The sequence below is a fragment of the Hippocampus zosterae genome, chromosome 1 (genome assembly GCF_025434085.1).
Source record: "Hippocampus zosterae strain Florida chromosome 1, ASM2543408v3, whole genome shotgun sequence".
Classification (NCBI taxonomy): domain Eukaryota; kingdom Metazoa; phylum Chordata; class Actinopteri; order Syngnathiformes; family Syngnathidae; genus Hippocampus; species Hippocampus zosterae.
The window spans coordinates 9,540,019-9,565,538 of NC_067451.1; the positions used below are offsets into that span (position 1 = coordinate 9,540,019).

The 25,520-nt window shown below is 43.7% G+C and overlaps 2 protein-coding genes across 2 annotated transcripts; one reads left to right on the top strand and one right to left on the bottom strand.

Moving 5' to 3' along the window:
- Positions 1–476: 476 nt before the first annotated feature.
- On the bottom strand, positions 477–10,170 carry foxo4 (forkhead box O4). The gene is made up of 4 exons (XM_052067942.1): positions 9,467–10,170; positions 8,321–8,812; positions 6,099–7,514; positions 477–5,107 (listed from the first exon to the last, which is right to left on the bottom strand). Exons 2-3 carry the CDS (start codon positions 8,768–8,770, stop codon positions 6,111–6,113), a joined length of 1,854 nt encoding a protein of 617 aa, XP_051923902.1. The 5' UTR covers positions 8,771–8,812; positions 9,467–10,170; the 3' UTR covers positions 477–5,107; positions 6,099–6,110.
- A 1,992-nt stretch (positions 10,171–12,162) lies between these two features.
- On the top strand, positions 12,163–22,097 carry ubl3b (ubiquitin-like 3b). Its single transcript, XM_052074958.1, has 6 exons — positions 12,163–12,329; positions 12,634–12,747; positions 18,319–18,427; positions 19,365–19,451; positions 19,553–19,630; positions 20,679–22,097. Exons 2-6 carry the CDS (start codon positions 12,721–12,723, stop codon positions 20,729–20,731), a joined length of 354 nt encoding a protein of 117 aa, XP_051930918.1. The 5' UTR covers positions 12,163–12,329; positions 12,634–12,720; the 3' UTR covers positions 20,732–22,097.
- Positions 22,098–25,520: the final 3,423 nt, after the last annotated feature.

Genomic DNA, 25,520 nt, shown 5'->3' on the forward strand with positions numbered 1-25,520 from the left:
ACCTCACACCTAAAAAGCATGTGCACCAAAAACAGACTTTACATATCAAAAAAGCACACCCATAAACTCATGGATTTTAAAAAAAACGGCCCCAAAAACCTGAATTTCTAACACTATGTGTGTGTGTGTGTGTGTGTATACAGCTATATAGATATGTGTATTATATATACACAATTTAGAGTGTTCCATTAGCCTGCCCTGCATGTTTTTGGAATGTGAGATGAAACCGGAGCACCCGGAGAAAACCCACGCAGCCCCGGGAAGAACATGCAAACTCCACACAGGAATCCCAGAGCCGCAATCGAACCCTGCACCTTTGCACGGTGAGCCCGACCTGCTAATTAACCGACCATTATTAAACATTTTCCTACTTTTTTTTTAAACTCTTGTTTTATAGCTTTTAAATCTTTGAGGCTAAAACAAATTCTTGGAAATAAATACACCAGACATGATGAATTGAACTCAGGAAAACAAAATGGATTAAAGCAGTTTATTAACTCAAAGTTTCCATTTGTTGCGTCACACTCGACTCGATGAGGACGAGGAAGGAGCGCGAAAACTACTTATCAAGATCAACCCATCAATCAACAAAATCATCATGAAAATAACTGCTTCCTGCTCTCATCCCGTTCAGCTAAATTCTAAAATACTGTGTGACCTGGGGACCGACTTCTCCAAGTCATCAAAAACATCATCAAGGGGGACTGACTAGTAGCTCAAAGGGACAAAAAAAATCAAATGGAGATCAAGTACAAGTGGAGTGACTCCAGCAAAAAATAAAAATAAACCAAAACAACATACAATTCTGGAAAGCCCATGGAGCATTCATTCCGTATTCTGCTTTAGCTCCGTGTACTAGTACACTCTTTAGTTCTCTCTCGTGTGCCAATTCAGCACACCGCGAGAGTGATTGTCTAAATAGGAGTGTTTTTCCACTACAAGTGCCACTTTTGGTCTACTTGTTTACTACTAAACCACTGTGCTGCACCTTAAACGCTACTTGGCCAACTAGTAAACGTGCCGCGCACTTGAAGTCAAAGGATATCAAATAAATGCTGAAACAACTGTTTCCCGCATTTATTCTACATCCTTGATTTCCGATGTGTACTAGTATACTCTGTGTCCTGTTGGACAACTTGTAGGACATGTCACTAGTGAGGCAAGTGTGCTGTCGTTCACATCAGTATACAGTACTACTCGTAAGACAATCAACAATGTCTTACTAGTAACACTTAAGTCAAAAAGATTGTCTTTTGTTTCTGCACACTAATCGGACATGGACTAGTTCCTTGTGAGGCAAAACGCGGCACTAGTAGAAAGATTTGCCTCTTGTACGACTAGTCAAGCGCTAGATGGTACTTTTAGAATTTCGTAGTACTATTAGTGAAGCAACAGATTAGTCGAATGTCACTTGCGCTCAAATATCAATTACTGTCCACTTTTGCCTGACTAGTAACATGTCGTCGTCCTACGAGGATGCCAAAGGCGTTCTACTAGTGCACAAAAGTGTCAAATTGCAATGGTAGAAACATAATTGTCGACAGTCATTCATTCTCCTCGTGCATAGTCTAGTAACTAGTACATGACAGTGCACGAGTAAAATATTGAGTAAATGCTCATATTGTTTTGCAATAGTCCACGACTATTGGACACTTCCGCACACGAGTAGAACAAGCACGGTTACGCGCTAGATCAGGGGTGTCAAATTCATTTTTGTCACGGGCCACTTTGGAGTTACGTCGTCTCTCGGAAGGCCTAATTAATGTTGAATCATCACATAGTATAACTTGTCCACAACAAATTGATGGATTACTAGTTTTGAAATCAGTCTATTATTTGTTTCTTATTTGTTCACTTACTATTCAAGTGAATATAAACCGGGTCAGAAAATTCTTGCAAAATCTCAGTGTTATTTATTACACATGACATTTTGGTACAGATTTTAGAAAGGATCATGGAAGTTGACGCACATGATCTGTTTTCGTGGGCCACATAAAATGACGTGGCGGGTCGGATCTGGCCCCTGGGCCTTGAGTTTGACAACCGTGCGCTAAGATGTTAACTAGAACTCGTGGAATTGAATAATGTCACACTTTGAAGCTGCCATATCCTACTAGTGTGCCGAACCATCCGACTCATGAGGACAAAGAGCGTACTAGTACACAAGTGCACGAGTAGAACATGGAATTAACGCGGCAATTTCTCTCTCTCACACACACACACACACACACACACCACATGTCCAGTTCCATGTAGTTAACATTCCATACATCAATTCATCAAATGATTGGGGTGTCATACTAGTTATTGTGGAAAGGTTGAGGACTAATATATACGTATATAAAGAGGGGAGGGATTATAAAACATATATGATGAAACAAGTAAAAAGGATTATTATTGAGTCTTGCAGGTAACTTTCACCAAGGCCCTGATATGCATCCAAAATGACTCGTAGCACCACGCCAAAGCAAATAGAGTGCTTTTTTTGACTTTTTCTTTTTAAACCAGTTTTTTTTCTTTAAACGTATGAAATGATTGGTGAACAAACTGTACATGACCAGAAAATTAGAAAATTAAATACACACACACACACAAAAAGAGAACAATTTGCGTACACACTAGTAGCAACGTCATGCTAGTGTTTCCATCTTGGCAGGAAGTGAAAATGCCCCCCCCCCCCCCAAAAAAAAGCTACAAATGAAATGCATAGCAGGGTTTTTTTTGTTTGTTTTTTTAAGATGCCAACGTTTCAAAAAGCAACAATTTCCAGTTGCGGCAGAAAATTGAAAAATAAATACATTTTTTTCATTTTGTCACATGATTGAGCTTGTTTTCTTCTTCTGAGCAACCCTGAGAGGTAACGGTTGTATGAGTCTTGTGGGGGTTTTTTTGTTTGTTTTTACCATTTCGTTTTTGAGATGACTTATGTGTAAAAGCAAGAAAAATCCCCCCCCCCCAAAAAAAACCTTATGTACACTGAGACACTATGTCGAGTTGAGTGCGCCCCCTAAATGCCATGCATATGCAAATATTAGTGTTCCTTTGGTAAGGTTTTATATACACACACACAAATCTACATGCGCGTCCATTTTTACAAAAATAAGTATAGAAAAACTGCTGTTACAAATCTGAAAAATCCAACCCTCCGATGTAAAAAAAAAAATAATAATTAAAATAGCATCTCTATAATTCTCCAGCTATCGTGTATATTAAAGCTATAACCCCAAAATATATGTATATACCTGTATATATATACTTGTATATATTTTCAAGTTAGTGAGGGCATGCGGCAAAATATTAAAACCCTTCGTGTTTTTTTTGTTGTCGTTGTTGATTAAAATTTCCTTCAAAATTCTCTGAATAAATCTGCATAGCGTGCCAATAGTTATGTGCAATGTGTGCATTGTGTGTCGAAATGTTTCAACCCAAAAAGAAAAAAAAAGTTGAATGTATGGTCAAGGTCATTTGTTAAGTGCTAGAAAAAAATGCACAAAGATTACAACAAATTCAAAACTTAGGTAGTAACATTTGATAAGAAGCCAAACAATCACTTGTATGGCAATTTAACCTCAAATGCCCGAAAAACATCCAAACAAATAACTTCATTTCATTAATTCGCTTTTTTTTTCGAATGATCCTACTGCAAATCAAATCTAAAGCGGGATACACACACGCATATTGATTTTCAACATGGAGAACCCATTTTGTCAATGCCACTGTACCAAATGTGACCCTGCGCACAGGATGACTGAATCGCTAACACAAGGCTAACAGCTAGCTTATCCAGTCATAGGAGACCTCTTTACCGATCTCGCCCTTTCAACAGTGCTTGTTGTAACAAAGCGCTTTGCAAATCCTGACGCAGAGGTCATAGCTCCAGGATGTGCGCACGAGAATTTGCCATCATAAATATTGAACGGCATTTCACGTTTGTCCAATTCGATCGGGGAGGAAAACCGAGGACGGTGCTGGTATACTCAATTGTTGACTCTCGTCTGTGTCAATTGAGCGGCTTTATTATTTTTCCACACCACAGGTTAATCACTCGGGATAATTTTTTTAGAGATGTCAATTAATCAGGCCTTAAAATGACTGACTGTAAAAGATGTAAAACGCTAATATTTTGTCTTTCGGTATGGACATACCCTCCTTATTGGCCACTGTAAATATGAAACATATTTCACATTCACAATTGTTGGCCCAATGAGATCGCACCCCAAACACCCCCCCACATCAAAAGATGATCTTTTTGAGAGAGCCGACAATCGGACCAATGCCAACTATGATCGGAATGAAACATTCAGCTTAAGTGCCCATCATTTCACGTCAAAAGCGCAGTCTGGTGCTCAGACAAACAACGTTTTTTACCGTAAACATCCGGAATTTCCAATCGTAGGTATTGAACGGGTTTAACATCTGCAACAGTCAGCCCTGAATGTTTTTGAGTAGTAAATCCCGACACTCCATGCCACGGGACAATCTTTTGAGATATCCATGAAGAAGGCCTTAGATTGGGAAATGGGAGAATGCAGAAATGTGTCCCAATTATCGGTATGTGTGTACTCCGCCTAATTACTTTATACACCGCTTAATACACTGCATGGAGGTAAAAACAAAACAAAAAAACAACAACACACATTGGCCAAATAGCAATTACCGGTAGTGTTGAATTAAAAAAAAAAATTAAACGTTTAAAAAAAAAAAGTCATGTATCGTCTTGTGTGAGAAACAATCGTCAGTGTTCTCATTTTGTACCGATCTGCAGGCTCTTTCTCCTGCAGGGAAACTGGCCATTTCTTCAACACACACACACACACACACACACACAAAGCCTCCATCCAGAAGCCGACGGGGTACCGCATCCACCCGGAAAAATGTTTGTGCGTAACATGTTGACAACTCGCAGGCGGAGTTGAGGAAGTCTTGATGAAGAAAATATCCAAGAAAATGGAGGAAGATGAGGAGAAAGAGGCAGGGGGTGGGGAGGAGCATGTGCATAGTCGGCGGTGGCGTTGGCACGTGACAAGAGGCTGGTCCGCGTGATGACGCGGTAAGACTTTTTGTCCTTTTTGGGGAGGGCCGAGTCAGGGAGGCGGGGTCTTGTCTCCTGGAGAGAAACATGAGAGAGTTCAGCAACCAAGGGCCACAATCGTCAACGTTAGCTTTGACCTTCATTTTGTTTTGGATGGGAATTTGACTTTTCTTTTGGAAGAAAGTTGACCATTAATGGATAAAAAAAATGTTTTTAAATTCTAGAGATCATTTCTTTTTCATTCGCAGCAAAGGGGAACCTTTATATTCAAGAGGAGACCAAGGGCAGAAAGAAAATGGAGCTCCAAGACACCTTAGCAAGTGAAGGAAAAAAAAGTGCATAAAAATACAAGTACAGTATTTATTATTTTATCCATTATTATTTTAGCACATTTTATCCAAGAGGAGAATCAGGGCAGAAAGTCAACAGAGTGCAAAAAATAAAAATTACAAAAAAGGAGAATCTGAGGTAAATACAGATTTTTGTTTCTCAGTCAGGAGACAAATTTGCTTAAGAGAAGACCAAGGGCAGCACGAAAATGAAAAACAGAAAAGAAACGCTGAAATGATGTTTATCCAAGAGGAGACTGAGGTCAGAAAGAAACAGTGCGAGCAAACGGCAACAAAAGTTAAGCAGTATGGTAACTAGTGGCATTCACTAGTAGAGAGACAATTTGATCTGCGTCCAGCAAGCACAGGGAGTACCAACAAATTAAAATACTGGTTAATTTCTTGGCAAAGAAACTAATTAAATCAAAGAAGAGACTAAGGAGAGAAAGGAAACAAAATGATGAAACGACTAACCAAGAGGATAACTGAGAGCAGCAAGAAAATGTAGCATCAACAAATAACAGAACACGGATAATAAAGGAGGTAAATTACTGTTAACTTTTTGGTAATCAGACAAATTTGAGGAGACAAATTTAAGGACTTTTAAGGACTTGTATTCAAGAGTCAACTAAAAGCAACACGAAAATGTCGCGCCAACAGAGGACTAATACTGAGTTTACTCCTCAGTACGGAAACAATTTGACCCTAGGGCAGTCAGAAAAGAGCAGTACACCTACCTGGCAAAGCATTTAGCTGGGCACCCAGTTGTGGGCGGAGCCCTGCGCGGTGGCGGGCCCTGCATAGCCCTGCCCAGTGGGCAGGACGGGGTCGAAGTTGAAGTCGATACCGTCTCCATCCATGAGGTCGCTGTTGATGATGTAGTCCACGTCGCAGTCCAGGTTCTCAGTGAACATGTCCACGTCCAGGTCAGTGGGCAGCCGCTCCGGCACCGTCTGGAAGCAGGGCGGCGCCACAAACTGGGCCGGGCCTGCGGCCGACATGGCGGTGTGCTGGGGGGCGGTATGCTGCACCTTCAGACCAGGTATCTGCAGCGGGTCCGGGGACATGCCGGAGAGGATCATGCCCAGACTAAGGGGAGCGTGGTGCTGATGGTGCTGCTGGTGGTGCAGGTGGTGCTGCATGGGTGGCTGCAGGCTTCGAGGGCCCACCGTGTTGGCTTCCAGGCCTTTCCCCAGGAGCAGCTGCGTGGGTTTGGGCCTGACGCCCACTACCGGGGAGCCCAAGCCCATGAGGCCTGCCGGGGCGGGCACGAGCGGGTCCACCTGTGCCATGAGGACGTCACTTGGAGGAGGAGAGTCGGAGGTGAGCAGCGCCTCCAAGCTGGAGGGGACGTGGGTACCGTAGTGGGCGGAGGTGTTGCCGTGAGAGGAGTTGAAGAGAGAGTTGCCAAACGCGGGTGCGGCATCCTTGCTGGCGGGCCCCACCGACGCCTGGGGCGGCGTCTGCGGTGCCTGCAGCTGATGAAAGGAGGGGAAAGACGAGGAGCCACGTGGCAGCAGAGTGGCGGCGGACGGCAGCGGGGTGGGCGGTGCCGATGGGGCCGTGCTGGGACTGGCACCGCCCTGCTGGCCACTCATTAGAGTCAGCCCGTCGATCAGATCCAGCTCCTCCATGAGGGTCTCGGCCAGAGTGGGTGTCAGGGCGCTGGCGGCGTAGCGGCCCAGCAGCCCGTCCTCAGGGAGATTGTCGTCCTCCTCCTGCCCCGGCGCGATGGGCGACAAGCGCCCGCTCAGGGTGCTGGCGTTGGAGCTGGTGCGCGGCCGGAAGGAAGTCCACATGTCTGCGTCGTCCAGGCTGCCGCGGGACGACGGGCTGCTGCTGCTCACCCCCCACTTGGGAAACTGCTGAGACGAGTTGGGGCTGTCGGCGCCGGTCCCCGCCGCCACCGTTGCGCCATCACCCTGTAGAACGCCGCCGCCGGCCCCCGTGCTCGCCTGCTTCTTGGTCTGCTTGGCGCGCATGCGGCTCTTCAGCAGCTTGCTGCTGTTGTCCATCGAGGTGGCACGGCGGCGGGGTGCTTTCCCCGTTTTGCCTCCTTCGGGGTTGAGCATCCACCAGGAGCTCTTGCCCGTCGACTCGTTGTGGACTCTCAGGAACTTGTTGTGCAGCGACAGATTGTGGCGGATGGAATTCTAGAAGGAAAAACAATTTTCAATGGAGGCCACTCTTCACATGTTCCCCGCATAATTATTATTCTGATTCACATATTCAGATTTTTGGGGGGGCGCCATCCTGTCGAAGTGAGTTGAGGAGGTTCATATCGTGGTTTGCTGTCATTTTATAGCATTTTAGTGGCATGGAATCATGTTGAAATGAGTTGAAGAGCTTCATGTAGCGTATTACCGCCATCTGTTGGCATTTTAGGGAAAAGGAACCAAGTCAAATTGAGTTGAGGAGCTTCATGTAGTGTTTTGCTGCCATCGTGGGTAAAGGAAACTAGCTCAAATTGAGTTTTAGAGGTGCCTTGCTGCCATCCTAAGGCATCTTAGCACCAAGGAACTATGTCGAAGTGAGTCGAGTAGCTTCATGTGGTGCTTTACTGCCATCTTGTGGCAAATTAATCCCTTTTTTGAGGGATGTTCTAAAACATTCCGAATTTCCATATAACGTCTGTCAAAAATTTCACTCAAGATGTTTTTTACTTTATTGGTTCACCTATTTCGCTATTTGCCGATAAGCACCGTCAAAAAATATAAATATTTTTTTTATCTACTAGTGTTTACCTATTCCTCATTTTGCCTCAACACAGTAAAAAGAATACTTTTAGGATGTTTTACTTTCACCAATTTCACTATTCTCCGCCTTTCAAAAATGGACAAAATAAAGACATTTAGTTTTTAACAGTTTTCAACCTTTTTTTCTGTCATGTCAGTCTGGCCTCGACCTATCGGTTGAGCAGCACTGTTACTGTCTACCACAAGCGGTGCATTGGACTGACCTTCCACCCGGCTGAACTGTTGCTGTCGCCCTTATCTCGGAAGTAAGGCACAGTCTTGACCATCCACTCGTAGATCTGCGCTAACGTCAACCTCTTATCGGGCGAGTTCTCAATGGCCTGGCTGATGAGGTCGGCGTAACTCTGATTTCCCCATGCGTTGCGCCTGGATGAACCCTTGCGAGGGGTCACGCCGCCCACGGTGGGGTCGGTTGCTGCCCCTGTCACAGTGGCCGCCGCCTTCTCTGGTTCGGCCACGGCAGCAGCATGCCGCTGCTGCGAATCCGGCTTGTCGTCATCAGCTGGCGGTGTCCCGGCGGCGGACTCGGTGCCGTCTGGGGTTTCCTGCTTCACGGCCGAGATGTCTGGCCGGGGCAGCGGCCATGTGCATGAGCGGGGCCGGCTCTGTGGCTCGAAATCTGGGTCAATGGGCGGTGCCGGCAACTCCTCCATGGTGAGTCTCTCGTCCACCTCCACCTCTTGGCTACTTCCGCTCTACTCCAAAACACCGGAACTACTTACAACCCTCCAAATGTTTTTTATCCCGGGAAGGAAAACAACAATATTCTGAGAGTAAACACTGGGGGCCTATAAAAAAAAAAAGACGTAATAATCTGGGCACACCAATCGCTCCAGTTAATCCTCAGATTGGAGATTAGGGAACCCAAATAATCTCCTTAATACTAACTATCATAAACCTTCTGATTTATATTGAAGGAGGGAACGGGAGCTCCTTTGTTTGAAATAATAGTAGTGAATTTCCCTTACGCAAGCCAAAGAAGCAAGTACTCCAAATACTTTGGAGTAAAATATAAAAAGTACTTTTCAATTTTGCACACTACTTTTAGTAGTGGGGAGTTTGACAGTAAATGGAATAGTTTGTAAACAAAGTGATGGTGACCTGTGTTGCCAGTTCAATTTCCACTCGAGGGATTATGAGGAGTATAATAAATTAGACAAAAGAAATATTTAAAATGAAAATGGAAAAAAAAACACTTGAACGAGCCTTAGTACTTCACACTAACAGTCCAGTCAGGGCTGAAATTAAAGACAAACAACCACAGCACCAATTTAACCACTAGTGGGGGGAAAAAAGTACGAAATGGTGGTGTGTTGATACGAAACAAGGGGCGGGTGAATTTTACTTACTAACTGTACGCAAGTCCAAGAATCTCATCCAAAGAGCGGTGTTTTTAGGTGTGCACAATCCGCCACATGTCGCCATCTGCCATGTTTGTCCACTCGTGGCGCCGCACACGATGCCACGAGAGGCGGTTACAAAACGCCTCTGACTACGCCGCCGAGGCCCCGGAGATCGCCACGCCGGGCTTCTTACCCCCGCTAAGTGTTCGTCTCGACTTTCAACAAGTGGTCGTATAAAGGAAGCTCGTTCAGCGGCGGCGGCAGCGGCGTCTCGTCCCCCCGGGGTGAAGCTCCCAACTTGTTGGGAAAACAAGCCCGGGTAGCCCCCCGATCACGTTAGCCGCTTAAGCTGCTGCTACTCCGGAGTTTTCAACGCGCCGAAAAGTCCGCCGAGAGCCGCCCAGAACTCGCGCGAAGTGGCAGTTTAGAGGCGGCGGCGTCTCGGCTGGAAGTTGTGGTCGTCCCGGTGGTCCGAAGATGCTCCCCTCGGATGTCTTGAATAGTTTGTTGGCGTTTGTTTTGTTTTGACTCGAGGTGAAGACTCCCTTCTGACGTCTGTTTACCAATGTCAAGTAAAACGTACTGCGCATGCGCCCATGTGCATTCTGGGAAATTGAGTCATTCGGCCGGGAAACGCGGGCGTAAACAAAATTTGAGGCTTTTATAGTGCCTTACGTAACTGTTCCAGGTACGTACAGTCCACGCGGGCCAATTAAGCATTAACCAGAGGTCATCGGCCAAAAAATGTACTCAAGTAAGAGTACTGTTATTTAGAAACTAACTTGAGTACAATTTTTTCAGTCAGTATTCCCTGAAGTGATGACCAACTTTTGAGTAAATCGTAGAGCTTTTTTTAAGTCACCCTTAGCGTGATCAAGCAAGAGATTCTAAATACTTATGTTGCCCAACAATGATCCCTTGAACCGAAAACGAAAATGCATTTTATAAAAGAATAAGGTTATGGGTATGCAGGTCATTATATTCATTCATTCATTTTCCGATCCGCTTTCTCCTCACAAGGGTCGCGGGGGTAGCTGGAACCTATCCCAGTTGTCATCGGGCAGTAGGTAGGGGACACCCTGAATCGGTTGCCAGCCAATCGCAGGGCACACAGAGACGAACAACCAACCACACTCACGCTCAAACCTAGGGACAATTTAGAGTATTCAATCAGCCTGCCATGCATGTTTTTGGAATGTGGGAGGAAACCGGAGAAAACCCACCGGGGGAGAACATACAAAATCCACACAGGAAGGCCGGAGCCGGGATACAAACCCACGGCCTCTGCACTGTGAGCTCCACACACCACTGGACCACCGGGCCGCAGGTCATTATAATTGAGTACAATTGTTTCTTACATTAAAAAAGATATATAACAGTAGGTTGCAATAAAATTACCCTGAAAAGTAAAATGTATGTTACTTAAGTATGTGTAACGGATTAAATTTAGCATTTTAGACAGTCATTAATGACAATCAAACAGGATTTATCATCAAAAATTGTCGTTTGGGTTGATCTTTATAGAAAAGTACCTGAACCTGAAAAGGCAAAAGTACCTGAACTTTGTACTTCAGTAGAAGTAAATACTTGAGTAAAGGAAAGTATAGACATCTGAAAAATCAACTTAAAATGGTTGCACCACTCAATATGTCCCGCTCATACAGTTTATTCACCATGTCAACTCCACAAACATTTTAAGGTAGTGATTGTATGGGAGGGCACAAAGTGTGCTCAGTGTCGTTATTGTTTACCTGGCTGGAAACAACGTGGTGTGTTCTTTTTCTGTTTTATTATTCAAATTATCAATATAGAAGTAGATAAACAGAAAGCATGGAAATAACATGTGTAAGCCAAAGTAACATGTATGATATGATGGCTCATTAGATTTAGAACCTAAAATTCATGTTTAATGTGTTTTTTTTTCTTCCTTGCTGATCACTTGTGTGATGATTAACATATTATCCCAGTTACACCGAAGCATACAAAGTACTGTGCAGTACAATTTTGTGTTTTGTTACTCATCTTTAACTCTTGGTTGAATTCCAAGAAAGAGATATGGTATTGCTTTGATAGGAAGCTGGATAATTTATTAAACTGGGGATCCTTGCATCTGTTTCTCCAATGTTTCTCGTACATTAGGATGAGATGTGGAGAGCTTCGATTAACACACTCGTGTGGGTTCATTTGGCTTTGACGGTTAATGTGAATGAGCAGAAAATGCACAGACATATCAAAATAAAATGGTCATTAATTGAATCACAACCATCATGTAAAAACAGAGTCAATATTGGGATGGTGTTTTTTATGGCCCCTTTGCCTTGACAATGACATTGATGTGTCAAGAAACCCCTAACCCCCAGTCCTCCAAATGCATTTTTAAAGACAGCTTCCAAATTGACTTTTTATTTAACCAAGAAATTTGAAATTTGTATTATAAAATGAATTCAGTCACACAAAATTTAAAGGGTGCAATAACTACAGTGCTGTCCAGTGGCATGAAGTACAAATACATTATGACAATAGTCATGTTGATTCATCAAGTATTTGTACTGGCACTTTTTTTATCCCGACATTTGAAAGCATGTTTTATTTTATATTATTGTCACCTCTGTCATAAATCGTACTATTACCTCAAATTTGTTTCCGAATGAACGGTCGTCGTGTCGGAACGTCATTTCCCGGCGTGCATTGCGGCTGTTTTGTGTGTTTACAATCAGCTGACATCCGGCGTCTTCTCGTCCATTAGCGGACGAGTTCCACATTCAGTCTTGTCCATCTGCACTCGATATTTCCCCCCGTCAGAGAAGCGACACTCGATGATTCTTCCACGCTGCTGAATGCGCATTTTGACCGCCGTCGTCAAATGCAGGTGAGCTCGACGTCAAGTAAATGAACGGCGTGGATTTTGCTCCTAGCCACTTAGCTTCCTTATAGCCAGCGGCGGCTGGTTTGGCGTAAGCTAATGCTAACATTAGCCGAATCACCCCCCACCCCCCTTTCCTTTTCCGCACTTCGATGGGTTCGATTTTTGTCCGGCACCCTGACGGATTTTATGTCAAATCTAGGTAGCGCAAGCACTTGATATTACGACGCCGCCGTCCACATAATTGATGCCGTGCAATCGTGTCGCTTGTAAAAGGTTATAAAAACGTCGTCGTGTTGTTTGTTGCCAGGGCTCTGGCCCCGTCTGCTGCAGCTGAAGCAAACCCGTCCTGCCTCCTCTCTGCTCCGGCTACGCTGCCTTGTCTCCTCGCTGAGTTATGAGCACCCACCAGGACCTTGACATGGTCAGTCAGCCTAACCAGTACATATTGTGCTTACCCTGGGAATACTTTGCAATTTGCACCCATTGCTCAACGTTTCGCACATTTGATCACAATGACGTAACACGGTGAAAAAAGTCGGAAGTACTCTCGAATGGCTTCACGAGTATACAAACCATTTCAGTCATTTGACTTAGGCAAATAGACGTGTATCTGTATCATCAGATTCTGAATCTGATTTACTTACACCGAATTTAATCGCTATCAATTATAATTCATTTACACTTTTGAAATAATAAGGAAAATCAACATCCAGTTCCAAATTCAGCCGCAAAGCATCAATTAGGCTTCCGGGTCACCGGGACAGCCAGGTCAGGTGGCAGCCTCAAACGCCAGCCAATCATGTAAAATGAATCACCTCTGAAAATTAGTTGTCCTTCATTCGATAAGGCAGTGTGTATATAAATAATAATAGTGCAAATATCAACTGTGTCCGAGTCCTTGGAAAAAAAGATATGCCCTGTGCAGCATTATTTTGGCCAGTTTTGAGCAGTGATTACTCTGACGTAACGCGCGTAGTAACGAAGCACTTTTCACTTATCACTTGTTTGTTGGACTGATTTGTTGTAAAAATGTCATTTTAGATACCACTCCCAACCATGTCACATTCCGTGTTCTTTCTTAGATGAATAAAAAGACATTTACAGTGGCATTGGCCTGTCAATGCAACCAGCCTGAGCCTCCAAAAGACAAGGTCTCTGAGCCTCTACGTCTGAAAAACACGATCGTCCCTCACCCTTATGTCTGCTCATGCCCAGTTCAAACGCACAAGTCTTTCAATATCATAATGATGGTTATGAACTTGAAGTTGTAAAAATACACAGCAAGGACGAAGTATATCATAGTCAGAGGCACTTGTCGTTGATAAAATTTATGAAAATAGCATTGGAAATGACCGAATGAACCTTTGTGGTGGATCAGAGTAACCTCAATGGACTTGCCCATCAATTGGTCTTAAGAAATGTGTCTGCGAATTGACCAATTTACATAAAAATCAACAGAAGCCGAGAAAAATATATCATAAAGATTAACTTATGGGTTTGAAAAATGCTTGTCGTCACAGATAAGTTTTTTAGAGGGGTTTTTGCCTCCTATGAATTTGGAAAATGTTATACTCTTGTAAAACATATACCGTATTTTCCGCACAATAAGGCGCACCTCAAAGCATTCCATTTTCTCAAAAGTTGACAGTGCGCCTTGTAATCCGATGCGCCTTATATATGGATCAGATTTCTTGGACGTGGTATTTTAAATGTTCTGTAAAGCGCTTCGCTACAGCTGCGGCGGTTGTGAAAGCTCTCTATTTTAAAAAAGCTGTATTGCATTGTATTCTCTTTAGCGTAACTCCATCTAGTGGTTGCATAATGCAACCGCAACCACTATTGTACCTTCAATGCGCCTTATAATGCGGTGCGCCCTATATATGAAAACAGTTTTAAAATCGGCCATACATTGAAGGTGCGCCGAAGCGCTTAATGGTGTGGAAAATACTGTACTTGCTCTTTGGAGGGATTTCCAAGTCACAATTAAAACAAGGACGTGTGTTCTTATGTTGCCGGTTGTGGTGTTTAGTTGGAAGGTGACTCATGCCAACAAAGTGAAATGTGGTAAAAAAAAACAAAACACTTCCATCGATCTCAAAATGTGCAATAAGAATGTGGCTTGTTCAGAGTGACCACTTCTGACAGGCAGTCAGCGCCGGGTAAAACTAATAAAAGGCTTGAATGGTTTTCGCCTTCTTCTCTGCACTTGTAGTTTTAAATGTATGAAGTGTCAGTTGAAAAGATGATATTACGTGAGTTGTTATTTTGCTTCCAAGAGAGATGGAACACTGGGCCCAATTTAAATTAGCAATCTGGATAGGCTGGTCGATAAATACGTAAGATGAAATCAACCCATTCTTGCTTTCTATGGACTTACATTGTGAATATATTTGGCCAGCCAAAGACTCCATAAATTCTGCATAGCAACGCCAGCTAAACATAGCTCCTCCCAGACAAACACAGATATAGAAACACATCAAAATACTTCCTTGACACCAATTACCGCTTTCATATTAGCCAGATTTTTGGTGTCGCTTTGTGTACCTTGACGCGTTACACAAAGAAATTTAGAGTCAAGGCTGCAATATGTCCCTTGGCAAATGTTGACTTGGTTACTTTTGTTCTACCAGTAAGTCTTCTCTTGATTGGAAATGATAAAGGGTGTCTGTCAGAAGACAATAGGATGAATGGGGGTGGGGGGAATAAAATTCCCAGATTTTATTGACATTTGTACACACAAAAAATGGTATGTTCAGAATTATTGGTTCCCTTTTATAAATTCAGTCCATGGAAATGGCAAAAAATTCTGTACCATTCCCAAAGCTCCCAAAGTTTATATGTCTTTGAAGCATCGTTTTGTGAGTCAGTGTCTTAATTTCCAAATATTCTGGAGCAATTTTTTTTTTTTTTTTAATTGTTATTCTTTATTTTTTGGGCAGGTTAATTCCAGGGCCCCGAAGCAAGGGTTTTATTAACCAATACAATTACAATATTTTGTTTTTCTATCATCAACAGTCTTATTTGTTAAAGTCACCTTGTTTATTGCAGCTAGACTGTATTCTCTTGCAGAGAAGCAAAGTATTTTTTTTCCATTTAACCATAAGATGTACTGTGATGTCACATGAGAAGATTTATTGTGCAGATTTCGAAAGTCGAAATGACAACTCAAGACTCTTTTATGAAATCAGACAAATAAGATTATTGATATTACAAATATTTCTAACTATACATACTAAATGTAACATTATAGGCTACTTCTCCTGGCTGACGGCAACCGCAAACCGAATTTGTTTCATTTCTGGTTATCATTATGGCGACCATTTTTTTTTTCTTCACTGCAAAGTCCAGACAGGTATTCATTTATCTTGCTATTATGTAAAAGCTGAGAACTATTTGTTTTTCCCGACAACGATGCCTTTTCTTGTTTTGTTTTTTTTTGGGCTTGTGTGGGTAGGTGTGCGGTTGGGCGGGCGGACGCCGGTCCAGGGTAACGGATTAACCAATGTCCGTAAACACTTCACCGAGACAGTGACTGCTGCCCGCGTGAACGCCATCTGTCTAATCTCGGTTAAAACATTGCCCTACTTTCCTTTAAAGGTTGCGACGGGCATTGATTGTACCCCGGCCGGTGCTTAAGTCCTGAACGCCGTGCCCCCTGTTTCCGAATTGGCATACCACACACACACACACACACACACACACACAGATCAAGATGCATGATTTTTTTTTTTCGAAATTAGCCTTTATTTCTCAAATCAGGGCGAGAAGCAGCTTTTGGATGGTAATCGGCACAAAGTGGGGTTTATGTGTGTCTTGCATTTGGTTGTCGATTAACAAAGCAAGAAAACATTTACCAAAAAAGGCTTTTTTTGGTGTGTGTGTGTGTGTGTCAAGTTGGCGATGTGTTGAAATATGGTTGTTGTTGTTTTTCTCACGGGGGCAGCTTGCATTTGAAAAGTGTGGCTCATTAAAATGAGCTTTTCATTTCTTTTGATGTTTTCATCAAGGTCAATCTGTGCTGGATTTGTTATTTGTTTTTTTTTTTTTTAGTGGCGTTCAAGGTTTTCAACTCAATTAAAATGTGGAAGCATCAAGTGAATGTTAGTACGTTCAAAGTTTGTATAAAAACGTGTGTGTGTGAAAAGGCTCTTTGAGCCTTTTTTTTTTGTATAATTGAATTCATACAAACATTAAAATCTGATCATCACGAGGATTTGTTGTATTTGGCACAAGAAAAGGAGTTACGTTTCCCGTCATAGGTGCATTAATCCTTCATGATGTCGGACATCTTGTCCAATCTAGAAGCGTGACTCTTTAGCTAAAGCAGTTGCTGGTGTTTTATTTATTTATTTTTTAGGAAAATGTAAGACCATCAAGAGCGGCTAAGCCTTTGAGAGCCCCGCAAGCCCCTCATTATCACCAAAAAAAAAAAAAGTCATTCTAACAGCGTTTGAAGGATTTGATGTGCAGGCCCTTTGGATTGGAGAACCTCAAGGCCGCTGTCGTTGCAAGATGTTGCCACGGGAAACGGGGCAGATTGGAGCTTGTTTTCATTTGATGGCGGATGAAAGGGGGCACGGGGAGGGGAAGCTTGTTAATATGACATGGGTATGTAGACCCCACTTTGAGGTTATTCGGTTCAGAGGGGGGAGGGGCAACCGCGGGAAGGGGCGGCGGGGGTGGGGGCGTATTTGTAAACAGATCAAGAGAGCGGGATTGCCCTGCCTTGACGTCACACCTCGTGGTGAAGTCTTTGTTCTTCTCACCTCGACTCTTTCATGATGTTCGCAAAACGTGAGCAAGTCGACGCGACTGAACACTTGGGATGTTTTGTCTTTGGCACAACAAATCGCCTGAAAGCGTAGTGCATTTGTCTTCTACCTCCGGGGAACCCCCCCCCCCCTCCCACACACACACTTTTAACCACATTTGTTGATATTATGAAGCAGTTTTTTTCCACCCGGGAAATAATGGGAATATAGTTCCTAGCGGGTGTAACATTCTTGACTCACCTGCAGTTGTTAAAAATCCGCAATATAGAGAGACCCATAGGATTAGAAAATGAAAATAGTTTTACGAAAATCTCACCCATTTAAAATTTAACTGTCGAACTTTTTTTTTTTTTTTTTTTTTGCAGCTGCGGTTCCAACCAAATAAACACATTTTATATACTTTTTTTTATAGCATATCAGTGGGTGCAGCACAAAATACCGACACAAGCAAATTCCATTTCTATATCCTGTCTTATCTTAGTTTTGGCTGACTCATTGATTTCCTCTCAATCCAAGTCTTACACGAACGTAACGTAATGAGACCAAATGCTTTCCGATCACGTGATTGTATCGGCATACACTTGTCGAAACTTTTTCAAAAGTCACGTCGTGGCTGTTCTCAATTTCTCGCACGAAAGAAGAAACGAGAACCTCTTACATCACATCACTTGAAGGAAATGAAAAATGACTCTGAGTGTGTGTGTGTGTGTGTGTCTATGATTTTTACCACCCTCAAGTCTTCTGGAATTCCTGCTGCTTTTTAAAAAACGTTATGAAGGAGGTGTCCCCTGTTCTATTTTTAGTTCTTTGTTCCAGCATGTTGCTTAGTGGTCGCCCCCTCCCCAATTAAAGCACCTCCCAAGCACACGTTGGAGCCCAACACCCTCCCTTCTTTGCTACGCCCTGGCCATGCAAATTTAATAACATGGCCCAGAGCTGTCTGGGACACCTGCGGTTAGCGCATTAGCCCGACAGACATCCATCCGGCCCCGCCCCTTTTCTCTGACGGCGTCTGGCAAACGGCGCTCACTCGGGGCGCGGCGTCAGAAGGGTGGGGATCGGCTGCGGGGCTAAATCTCATTAGAGCGGAATGCCCGTCTCCTCGTGTCCCCCCGTGCCGGCCGAGGTTAGAGGAGGTGGACCCGTTCGGCCGGGGACGGATTCCCGGGATGCGATGACGGTGTGGTGTTGCTAACGAATATGATGTTTTGATGTCTCAGGTGCACCTTCGCCTCATCCTGGTTAGCGGGAAAACGCAGGACTTCACCTTTTCGCCAAACGACTCGGCCACGGACATCGCGAAGCACGTTTTTGAAAACTGGCCCACGGGTGAGGTTCTTGATTGCCTTGGTCAAATGACCTGAAATAGTTTTTTTGTTTTGTTTTTTTTCCTAACCCAAGCTACGCCTGTGTGTGCGAGCTAGTGAGACATGTTGAAATTTCCTGTCAGGTCTCGGTTTCAGCGTCAATGTTTACCCAAGGCCACAAGTATTACAGCACCAACCATGACGGTGCTGCTCACAGTTGTCTTCTCTGACTGTGTACAGTCAAAATTCCTCATTATATATGTTAGCCGACATGAGCACATCAGCAAGGCTGCCACTTAATTAAAAAAAAACAACAACAAAAAACGTCCGCCCTCTCTACCCCCCCCCCCCCCCAGTAGCTAGATAATGTAATTTAAAACAATACATGACAAAATATCTGTGGAAGTAATCGAGGCGTGACAAGGGGTCAGTGAATGGGATCGATGCACAGCAGGGATAAAATGATAAGGATCAATTTAAGTGGATAAAACTAACAAAATTGAGGCTGAGATATTAAAAAGAAAAAAAAGCAAGAATGTATTGCTTTGATCACATTTGCGAAGTTTGTGTCCCTGGTCTCGGGCCAGCAACAGTGAATTTAAGGTGGCCCGATGCTGTCAGGTCTTGGCCTCGGGTCGTCGGGCCACCATTAATGTCGGACACTGGAATAACACTTTTCATAGCACGTGTTTGCGCCGTGAATGAATGAATGATTGAATAAAATCGGCCTCCTCTTGGCCTCCCCCGTGGATAACTGAATGCAATTATATGCCTTGTAAATATTTTGACTCCATTAGACTTCTATCACCGTTTTTTTTCCCTAAACTTTAAGCCTGGGTTGTTTGAAGGCGTGCACTATATTTTTACGAATATGTGAGCTATTGGAAGGGTGACTCCATTCCCCCTGAGCAATTTATGCTGTAACTCTCGTCTCTCCCAATTTCTCTTTGTCTATCCAGGATGGGAGGAGGAGCGGGTAAGCAGCCCGAGCATACTGCGGCTCATCTTCCAGGGACGCTTTCTTCATGGCAACGTGACCCTCGGAGGTGAGACTCCCCCTTGATTTCTTCCCGCTGTCTCCTCAGCAGTTTTCCTGTTTCTTATCATTCGCCGAGAGATGACCGAATAAGTGTGTTGTTTCTTCCAGCATTGAAGCTGCCCCCGGGCCGAACCACCGTCATGCACCTGGTTGCCAGGGAAACGCTTCCAGAGCCCAACTCTCATGGTGAGCACACAAAATAGACTCGCGCGTCCATAATGCCGTGCTGGATTTAAATCCCAGGTTACACGCCGTCGTCGACCAACTTCCTCACTGCCGGTCTTGACTTGATCTCATTTCCTTATTTGCACCCTCCTGGGTGCTTTTATCCTCGCTTCAACCTGATCTCATCCCACCAGAGATGTCATCGCTTGAGGAGAGACGACGTGTACACGAGCGTTGGAAAGCAAAACCGCAACATGGATTTGTGGTTTTTAAATCCTAAACGAGTTGGATTGGCAGCCTGTAACCTTGCGGTGCAAAAATCTCAGAATACCGTATTTTCACGACCATGGAGGCGCCCTTAACTCATTCAGTACCAGCCAATCCCGGACCAAGTCTGAAAAGACGTTTAAAAACGTCTTTGGGAGTGAATGAGTTAAAAGTCTTAAACTTTCTCCAAAATGGAGAATGAGCTTTGCCAAGTTAAGAAAATGAAGCTGAGTTTCATTTCTTTTTACATTTAAGAAAAGAGGTTGCGGCATGTGACACTTCTCAGGTAGTTCAAGTGTCCAACAAGAGAGTTTGTAGCTTTACTCTCAAGCTAATTTCAACACTTGGGATGTTTCCATGAGTTGTTGGACATTTTTCTGCCCAATAATGATGGCAATGGAGGAATTGGGCTCAAAATCAACCCTATTATTATTATTATTTGAAGCGCTTTAGGACACATGAAATAAACTCAATATGCAAATAGAACTTATCAGGTGTATCCTTTTTTTTTTTCATTATGCCATCCTAAATGCTGCGCCTTGCATTTTTACTTTGCTGGTTATTAGTACGTGTCAATAAAATTAATTTATATATGTGACTGTTGCTGAGGAGAGGATTTAATTTCCCGTACGGGATGAATAAAATATCCCTATTGATATCCAGCTCGTACTTTACATTTGAGAGTATTTCCTTCCGGGGAAAATTGCACCAAACACAATATAGCCATGCCTGAATTATCATCATGGTCATCATCATCATCATCAATCTCACTTCTTCTCATCTCTGCTTTCCTTTTTTTTAGGTCAAAGAAACAGAGAAAAAACTACAGAGAGCAATTGCTGTCTCCTCTTGTAAGGAAACCGCCCTTCCCCTTCACCCTGATATAAATAAATACATTATACTATATCAGCAGACAGACACACACACACAAAAACATACACACGCGCGTCCTCTTCTTGCCAGTCATCCTGTCAGTGGTGGACGAAATCACTGGAAGTATAGTTGATGTTTTTGTTTCATCCTGTCAGCTTTTTAATTTTTTTTATTTTTGTGCCAACTTCTTCATGCATAACGCTTAACTCAAAATATTTCCACATTTGCATTTGTGCCCGAACTGAACTGCTGGACACCCTCCCTCCACACACACACACACACACACACACACCTGAATAGAGCCCGGATGCTTTTTTTTTTTTTTTTTTGTGGATCCCCAGTTCTGACCGAACGCTGTTAACCCCTTAATGCACTTAACCCCGTTTCATGGCCAGTGTGTATTGTTGTTCATCCTGCGCCTCCCGCCGTCTCCTCCTCCACGGAAGTTATTTTCTCTCAAAACACAGTACTTGTGCCATGTTCTTCATCCCACGTTTCTGCCTCAGCACCGGTTGGCATCTGTGCCATGAAAATCTTTGTTTCTTTGTTCGGACCAACGGAAAAAGGGGCAAAGAAAAAGGAAAAAAAAAAGACTCGAGGAAGGAAAAAGGAAAAGGGTCGTCGGCCTCAAAAGGGAACATGCTGTGTGCCCTGTGGGTCACAGCATGCAAGTCGAGCTGAAAGTTGAAGTGGGATTCTTCGGGGGTGGGAAAAGGAAATTGTGGATTTGCCCTCCTGTTTAGTTGAATGCCGTCTCTACTTCTCGTTTGCCTTTTATCGTGGAATCCAGTAATATCATTAATATTGAAATTTAAATATATCGATTTTTATCTTGTGTATAGGTATTTGTTTGCGAGTGCGTGCGTATGATTGATGCTTGGTGGTGGGGGGGTAGCGTCACCGAGGGAGCGGTGACGAGCTTTGCTACCAGGTGGGAAAAAAATGGAACTGTTTTACGTTTCCGAGTGCCCTTTGCGTTGTGATCTTTTTTTTTTTTGTCTTATCAGTGTCACTGCTATGAACTCTAGTCCATATGAATTCATGTACAGACTAACACGCAAAGTGGGCTTTCGGCGCTTGTATGATAAAGTGATCAATCTTGAAATTAGGCAAACGCGCCCCACTTTTTACTCTGGAGAAAAGCTTGAATGGCTGCCTAATGTCTCTCCTCGTGTCATCTGTTTTATACGCGATGTACTTTAATAGGCTGTCTTTGAAATGGTTGACTTTTGGTGTATTAAGTATTAAGATGACCTGGATTTAATGGCATATTGTATAGAAGTGTGAATATTAATAATAATAATAATGAATTCTGTCTGAAATAAATTCCTCTCACCCATGTAGAAAATGCTTTCATTTTATTCAAGAACCTTCTGCAATATGTTTTCATGAACCTCGGATTTCCCCAAGGTTTGCGATTTCTTTAGCTCAATAGCCGACTTGTCTAAGTTCATGTGAACCTTTTCAAAATCACCAAAAAACTCCCACACAGCAAAAACAATTCTCAGGCTTACCACCAAACAAAAAAGAAAAATCTCGCACGCCAATAAAACTCAAGGGTGGTTTTAGTGTGTGTGAAGGGTCCCGAGTTATTTTTGGCCCGTGTGGCACCACCTGCTGCTCCGGCACAAGTAGTTGTCTCCCTTTCCACTTCCATCATCCAAGTCATTCATTCGTTTTCCGATCCGCTTTATCCTCGCAAGGGTCGCGGGGAGGCGCTGTAGCCTAATCCCAGCTGTCTTCGGGCAGGGGGCGGGGGACACCCTGAACCGGTTGCCAGCCAATCACAGGGCACACAGAGACCAACAACCATCCACGCTCACACTCACACCTAGAGACAATTTAGTATGTTCAATCAGCCTGCCATGCATGTTTTTGGAATGTGGGAGAAAACCCACCGGGGGAGAACATGTAAAATCCACACAGGAAGGTCGGAGCCGGGATGGAACCCACAACCTTGCACTGTGAGGACAACGCGCAAACCACTGGACAACCGGGATAAGTCCACAATTTATTTGTATTTTTTGGCTACTTATACACTGATGAAGTTCTAAAACGTGTACAACCATAAAGACGAAGAAGCAGCTGGCCGGCATCAAGTGCTCTTCCCTTCAGCACTTCACTGCACCACACTCCACCCTGAACTGGTCGTCAATCAGTGCGCACATAGAGACAGAAAGACATTGATACCCAAATCCACCTCGTCATTCAGTATGAACCGATCCTATGCTCCCCGCACACAAGACAGGCGAGTGCGACGAGCAACTTCCAGAGTTGTACCCCTGCATCGAAACTGTCATGGTGTAATTCTCCTTATTTTCCTCAAGGTGGCAGTACTCCTCCGTGACGCAGGATGTAAAACAAAAAAGCACATTTGATAATCGCTCAATTTCTCCTTCATGTAAATGCAGACATCATCTCCACACGTCATTGGCTAAGCTCTCACACTTCATACGTTCAAACCATTTTCAGCTGTTTTGCTTTTTTCTCTCTCTCTCTTTCCCCACCTCAACTTGAACAAGCTGTACTGAAAAGAATGCTTGTGCTCGAACAGCTTTTCTTTCCGCACGTCCTCACGGTGACTTTTGAAGGCCTTTAACGTGTCGGCTGATTGCCCGTCGCTCGTTGTTGTTTCGGAGAGGCCGGCGCAGGCAACGTGTTGAAACGAGTCGCTACATGGGAGCGGTGGATGAATTGTTTTCTGGGCTTGATTTGACGTGAACGCACGCATACGTACGTGCGTGCCGCGCGCCAAAAGTAAATATGCCGCCGTCAAGAAGTGGCCCGTTGGGAATTTTCTATGCGTGCGTTGAACGTTCCTTCAAATAGCCTTCACGTGAAAACCGCTTACAGGTGTGCTAATAGATTTGCTAATCCCTGACATGTTTAGAAAATGGCCACTTAACTGCCCAGTCAGCAAAGGCATCTGGCCCGGATTCGGCATGAAGCTGGCACAGCTGGCCTTGAGTCGGCACTGGCATCATGCATGCGGGCCGAACACGGCCCAGGAGTGGCAAAGGAGGCACTGGCTTGACTGGCAAACCAGAGGAGGGCCAGTTGTGGAGTGAAGTATTTGGGCCAGAAATCCATTTACAACTTCGGCCCGTATATGGCCAGCCAGTATTGAGCCACCCTTAAATGCAGTTTCAGATTTATTTTTTCAACACACAGCCTTGTTTTACAATTGCACACCGATGCGGAATTCCATTCATCACACACACACACACACACACACACACACACACACACACACACACACACACATTCCTGTACGACTATATTTGTGAGGTCCGGGTAACTCCAGATAGGGAGTGAGGACCACCCTTTCTGATAGGTTTAGACAGGAACTAGTCTTAGATTTGTACACTAGATGTCACCCCAACTACTTTCCCCACTTCAACTTCTTTAAAAAACAGAGCAATAAAAAGTAGACTTGAAACTGAAATCATAGCAGGAGTGAGGACTCTGAATGGGCACATTCAAAGTCCTCACTCCTGTTGTGACTTTGGTTAAAATATCTTATCTTTTTTGGTTTTGTTGCAGTTAAGCATACAAATCAACTTTTGGTATGGCCTTCAGAGTTTTTCCTCTCATTAACCTGCAATTACACAGCAGACATTTTGTATTTTAATTTTAAAAAGTGTGAGTAGTCTGTTTTATGAATAATTTGATAGTTTCAACTTGAGATAAGCAGAGTTGCTCATTTATACATTATATATCAATCACAACTTGAACCGATTGATTGCTGTACAATTACTACTACAATAAAAGTGACCCATGCTTTGGCCAATTAATTTACGGAACTAAATCAAATATATTGTAAAACTTTATAAGTACATGTCAACATTAAATCTCACCTCAAGTAGAACATTTTTAACAACACTGCTCAGGAAGAGTAGAAAAGAATTGAAAAAAAAATACTCCAGCAAGAAAATTTAAATTTAAAAATGAAGAACTCGAGAAGCAGATCTTTTCTTGAAGTTCTTTACGTCTTTACAGGTTCTTTGAGCCAAGGCCTGCGGCTCTTTCATTTTGCAGTCAGTGCATTGTTCTTGCTTGACACCCTTTTATAAGTCTCCCCAGGTGTTTTTCCACAGCAGCCTTTTCTTCTTCATTCCATGGTCTCCTCAAATTTGCTCTGGGAGACCCTAAATATGATGACAATTGCAATTTAATGATACTCACAAAGACCACCTTGTGATAGCTTTACAATGTGGATTTCATACGTAAAAAAAATAAAAGTACTTGTCTTTTTCTCCAATTTAGATTTTGCCTGCTCTTTGGGTGTAAGGTTTTTTCCATTCATCCATCATCTACCGCTTATCCGGGGCCGGGTCACGGGGGCAACAGCTTTAGCAGGGAAGCCCAGACTTCCCTCTCCCTAGCTACTTCTTCCAGCTCTCCCGAGTCGTTCCCAGGCAAGCTGGGTGACATAGTCTCTCCAGCGTGTCCTGGGTCTCCTCCCGGTGGGACATGACCGGTACACCTCACCGGGGAGGCGCTCAGGATGCATCCGAATCAGATGCCCAAGCCACCTCATCTGGCTCCTCTCGATGTGGAGGAGAAGCGGCTCGACTCTGAACCCCTCCCGGATGACTGAGCTTCTCACCTTATCTCTAAGGGAGAGCCCGGACACCCTGCGGAGAAAACTCATTTCAGCCGCTTGTATCCGGGATCTCGTTCTTTCGGTCACGACCCATAGCTCGTGACCATAGGTGAGGGTTGGGACGTAGATCGACCGGTAAATTGAGAGCTTCGCCCTTTGGCTCAG

What these genes read in the sequence shown, in the direction of transcription:
- foxo4 (XM_052067942.1), bottom strand. Translation starts at nt 8,770, where the DNA reads ATGGAGGAGTTGCCGGCACCGCCCATTGACCCAGATTTCGAGCCACAG. An exon ending in ACAGTTCAGCCGGGTGGAAG is followed by an intron (nt 7,515 to 8,320) that starts GTCAGTCCAATG and finishes TTTTCCTTCTAG; the next exon opens with AATTCCATCCGCCACAATCT.
- ubl3b (XM_052074958.1), top strand. Translation starts at nt 12,721, where the DNA reads ATGAGCACCCACCAGGACCTTGACATG. An exon ending in TGGCAACGTGACCCTCGGAG is followed by an intron (nt 19,452 to 19,552) that starts GTGAGACTCCCC and finishes TGTTTCTTCCAG; the next exon opens with CATTGAAGCTGCCCCCGGGC. An exon ending in TCCAGAGCCCAACTCTCATG is followed by an intron (nt 19,631 to 20,678) that starts GTGAGCACACAA and finishes CCTTTTTTTTAG; the next exon opens with GTCAAAGAAACAGAGAAAAA.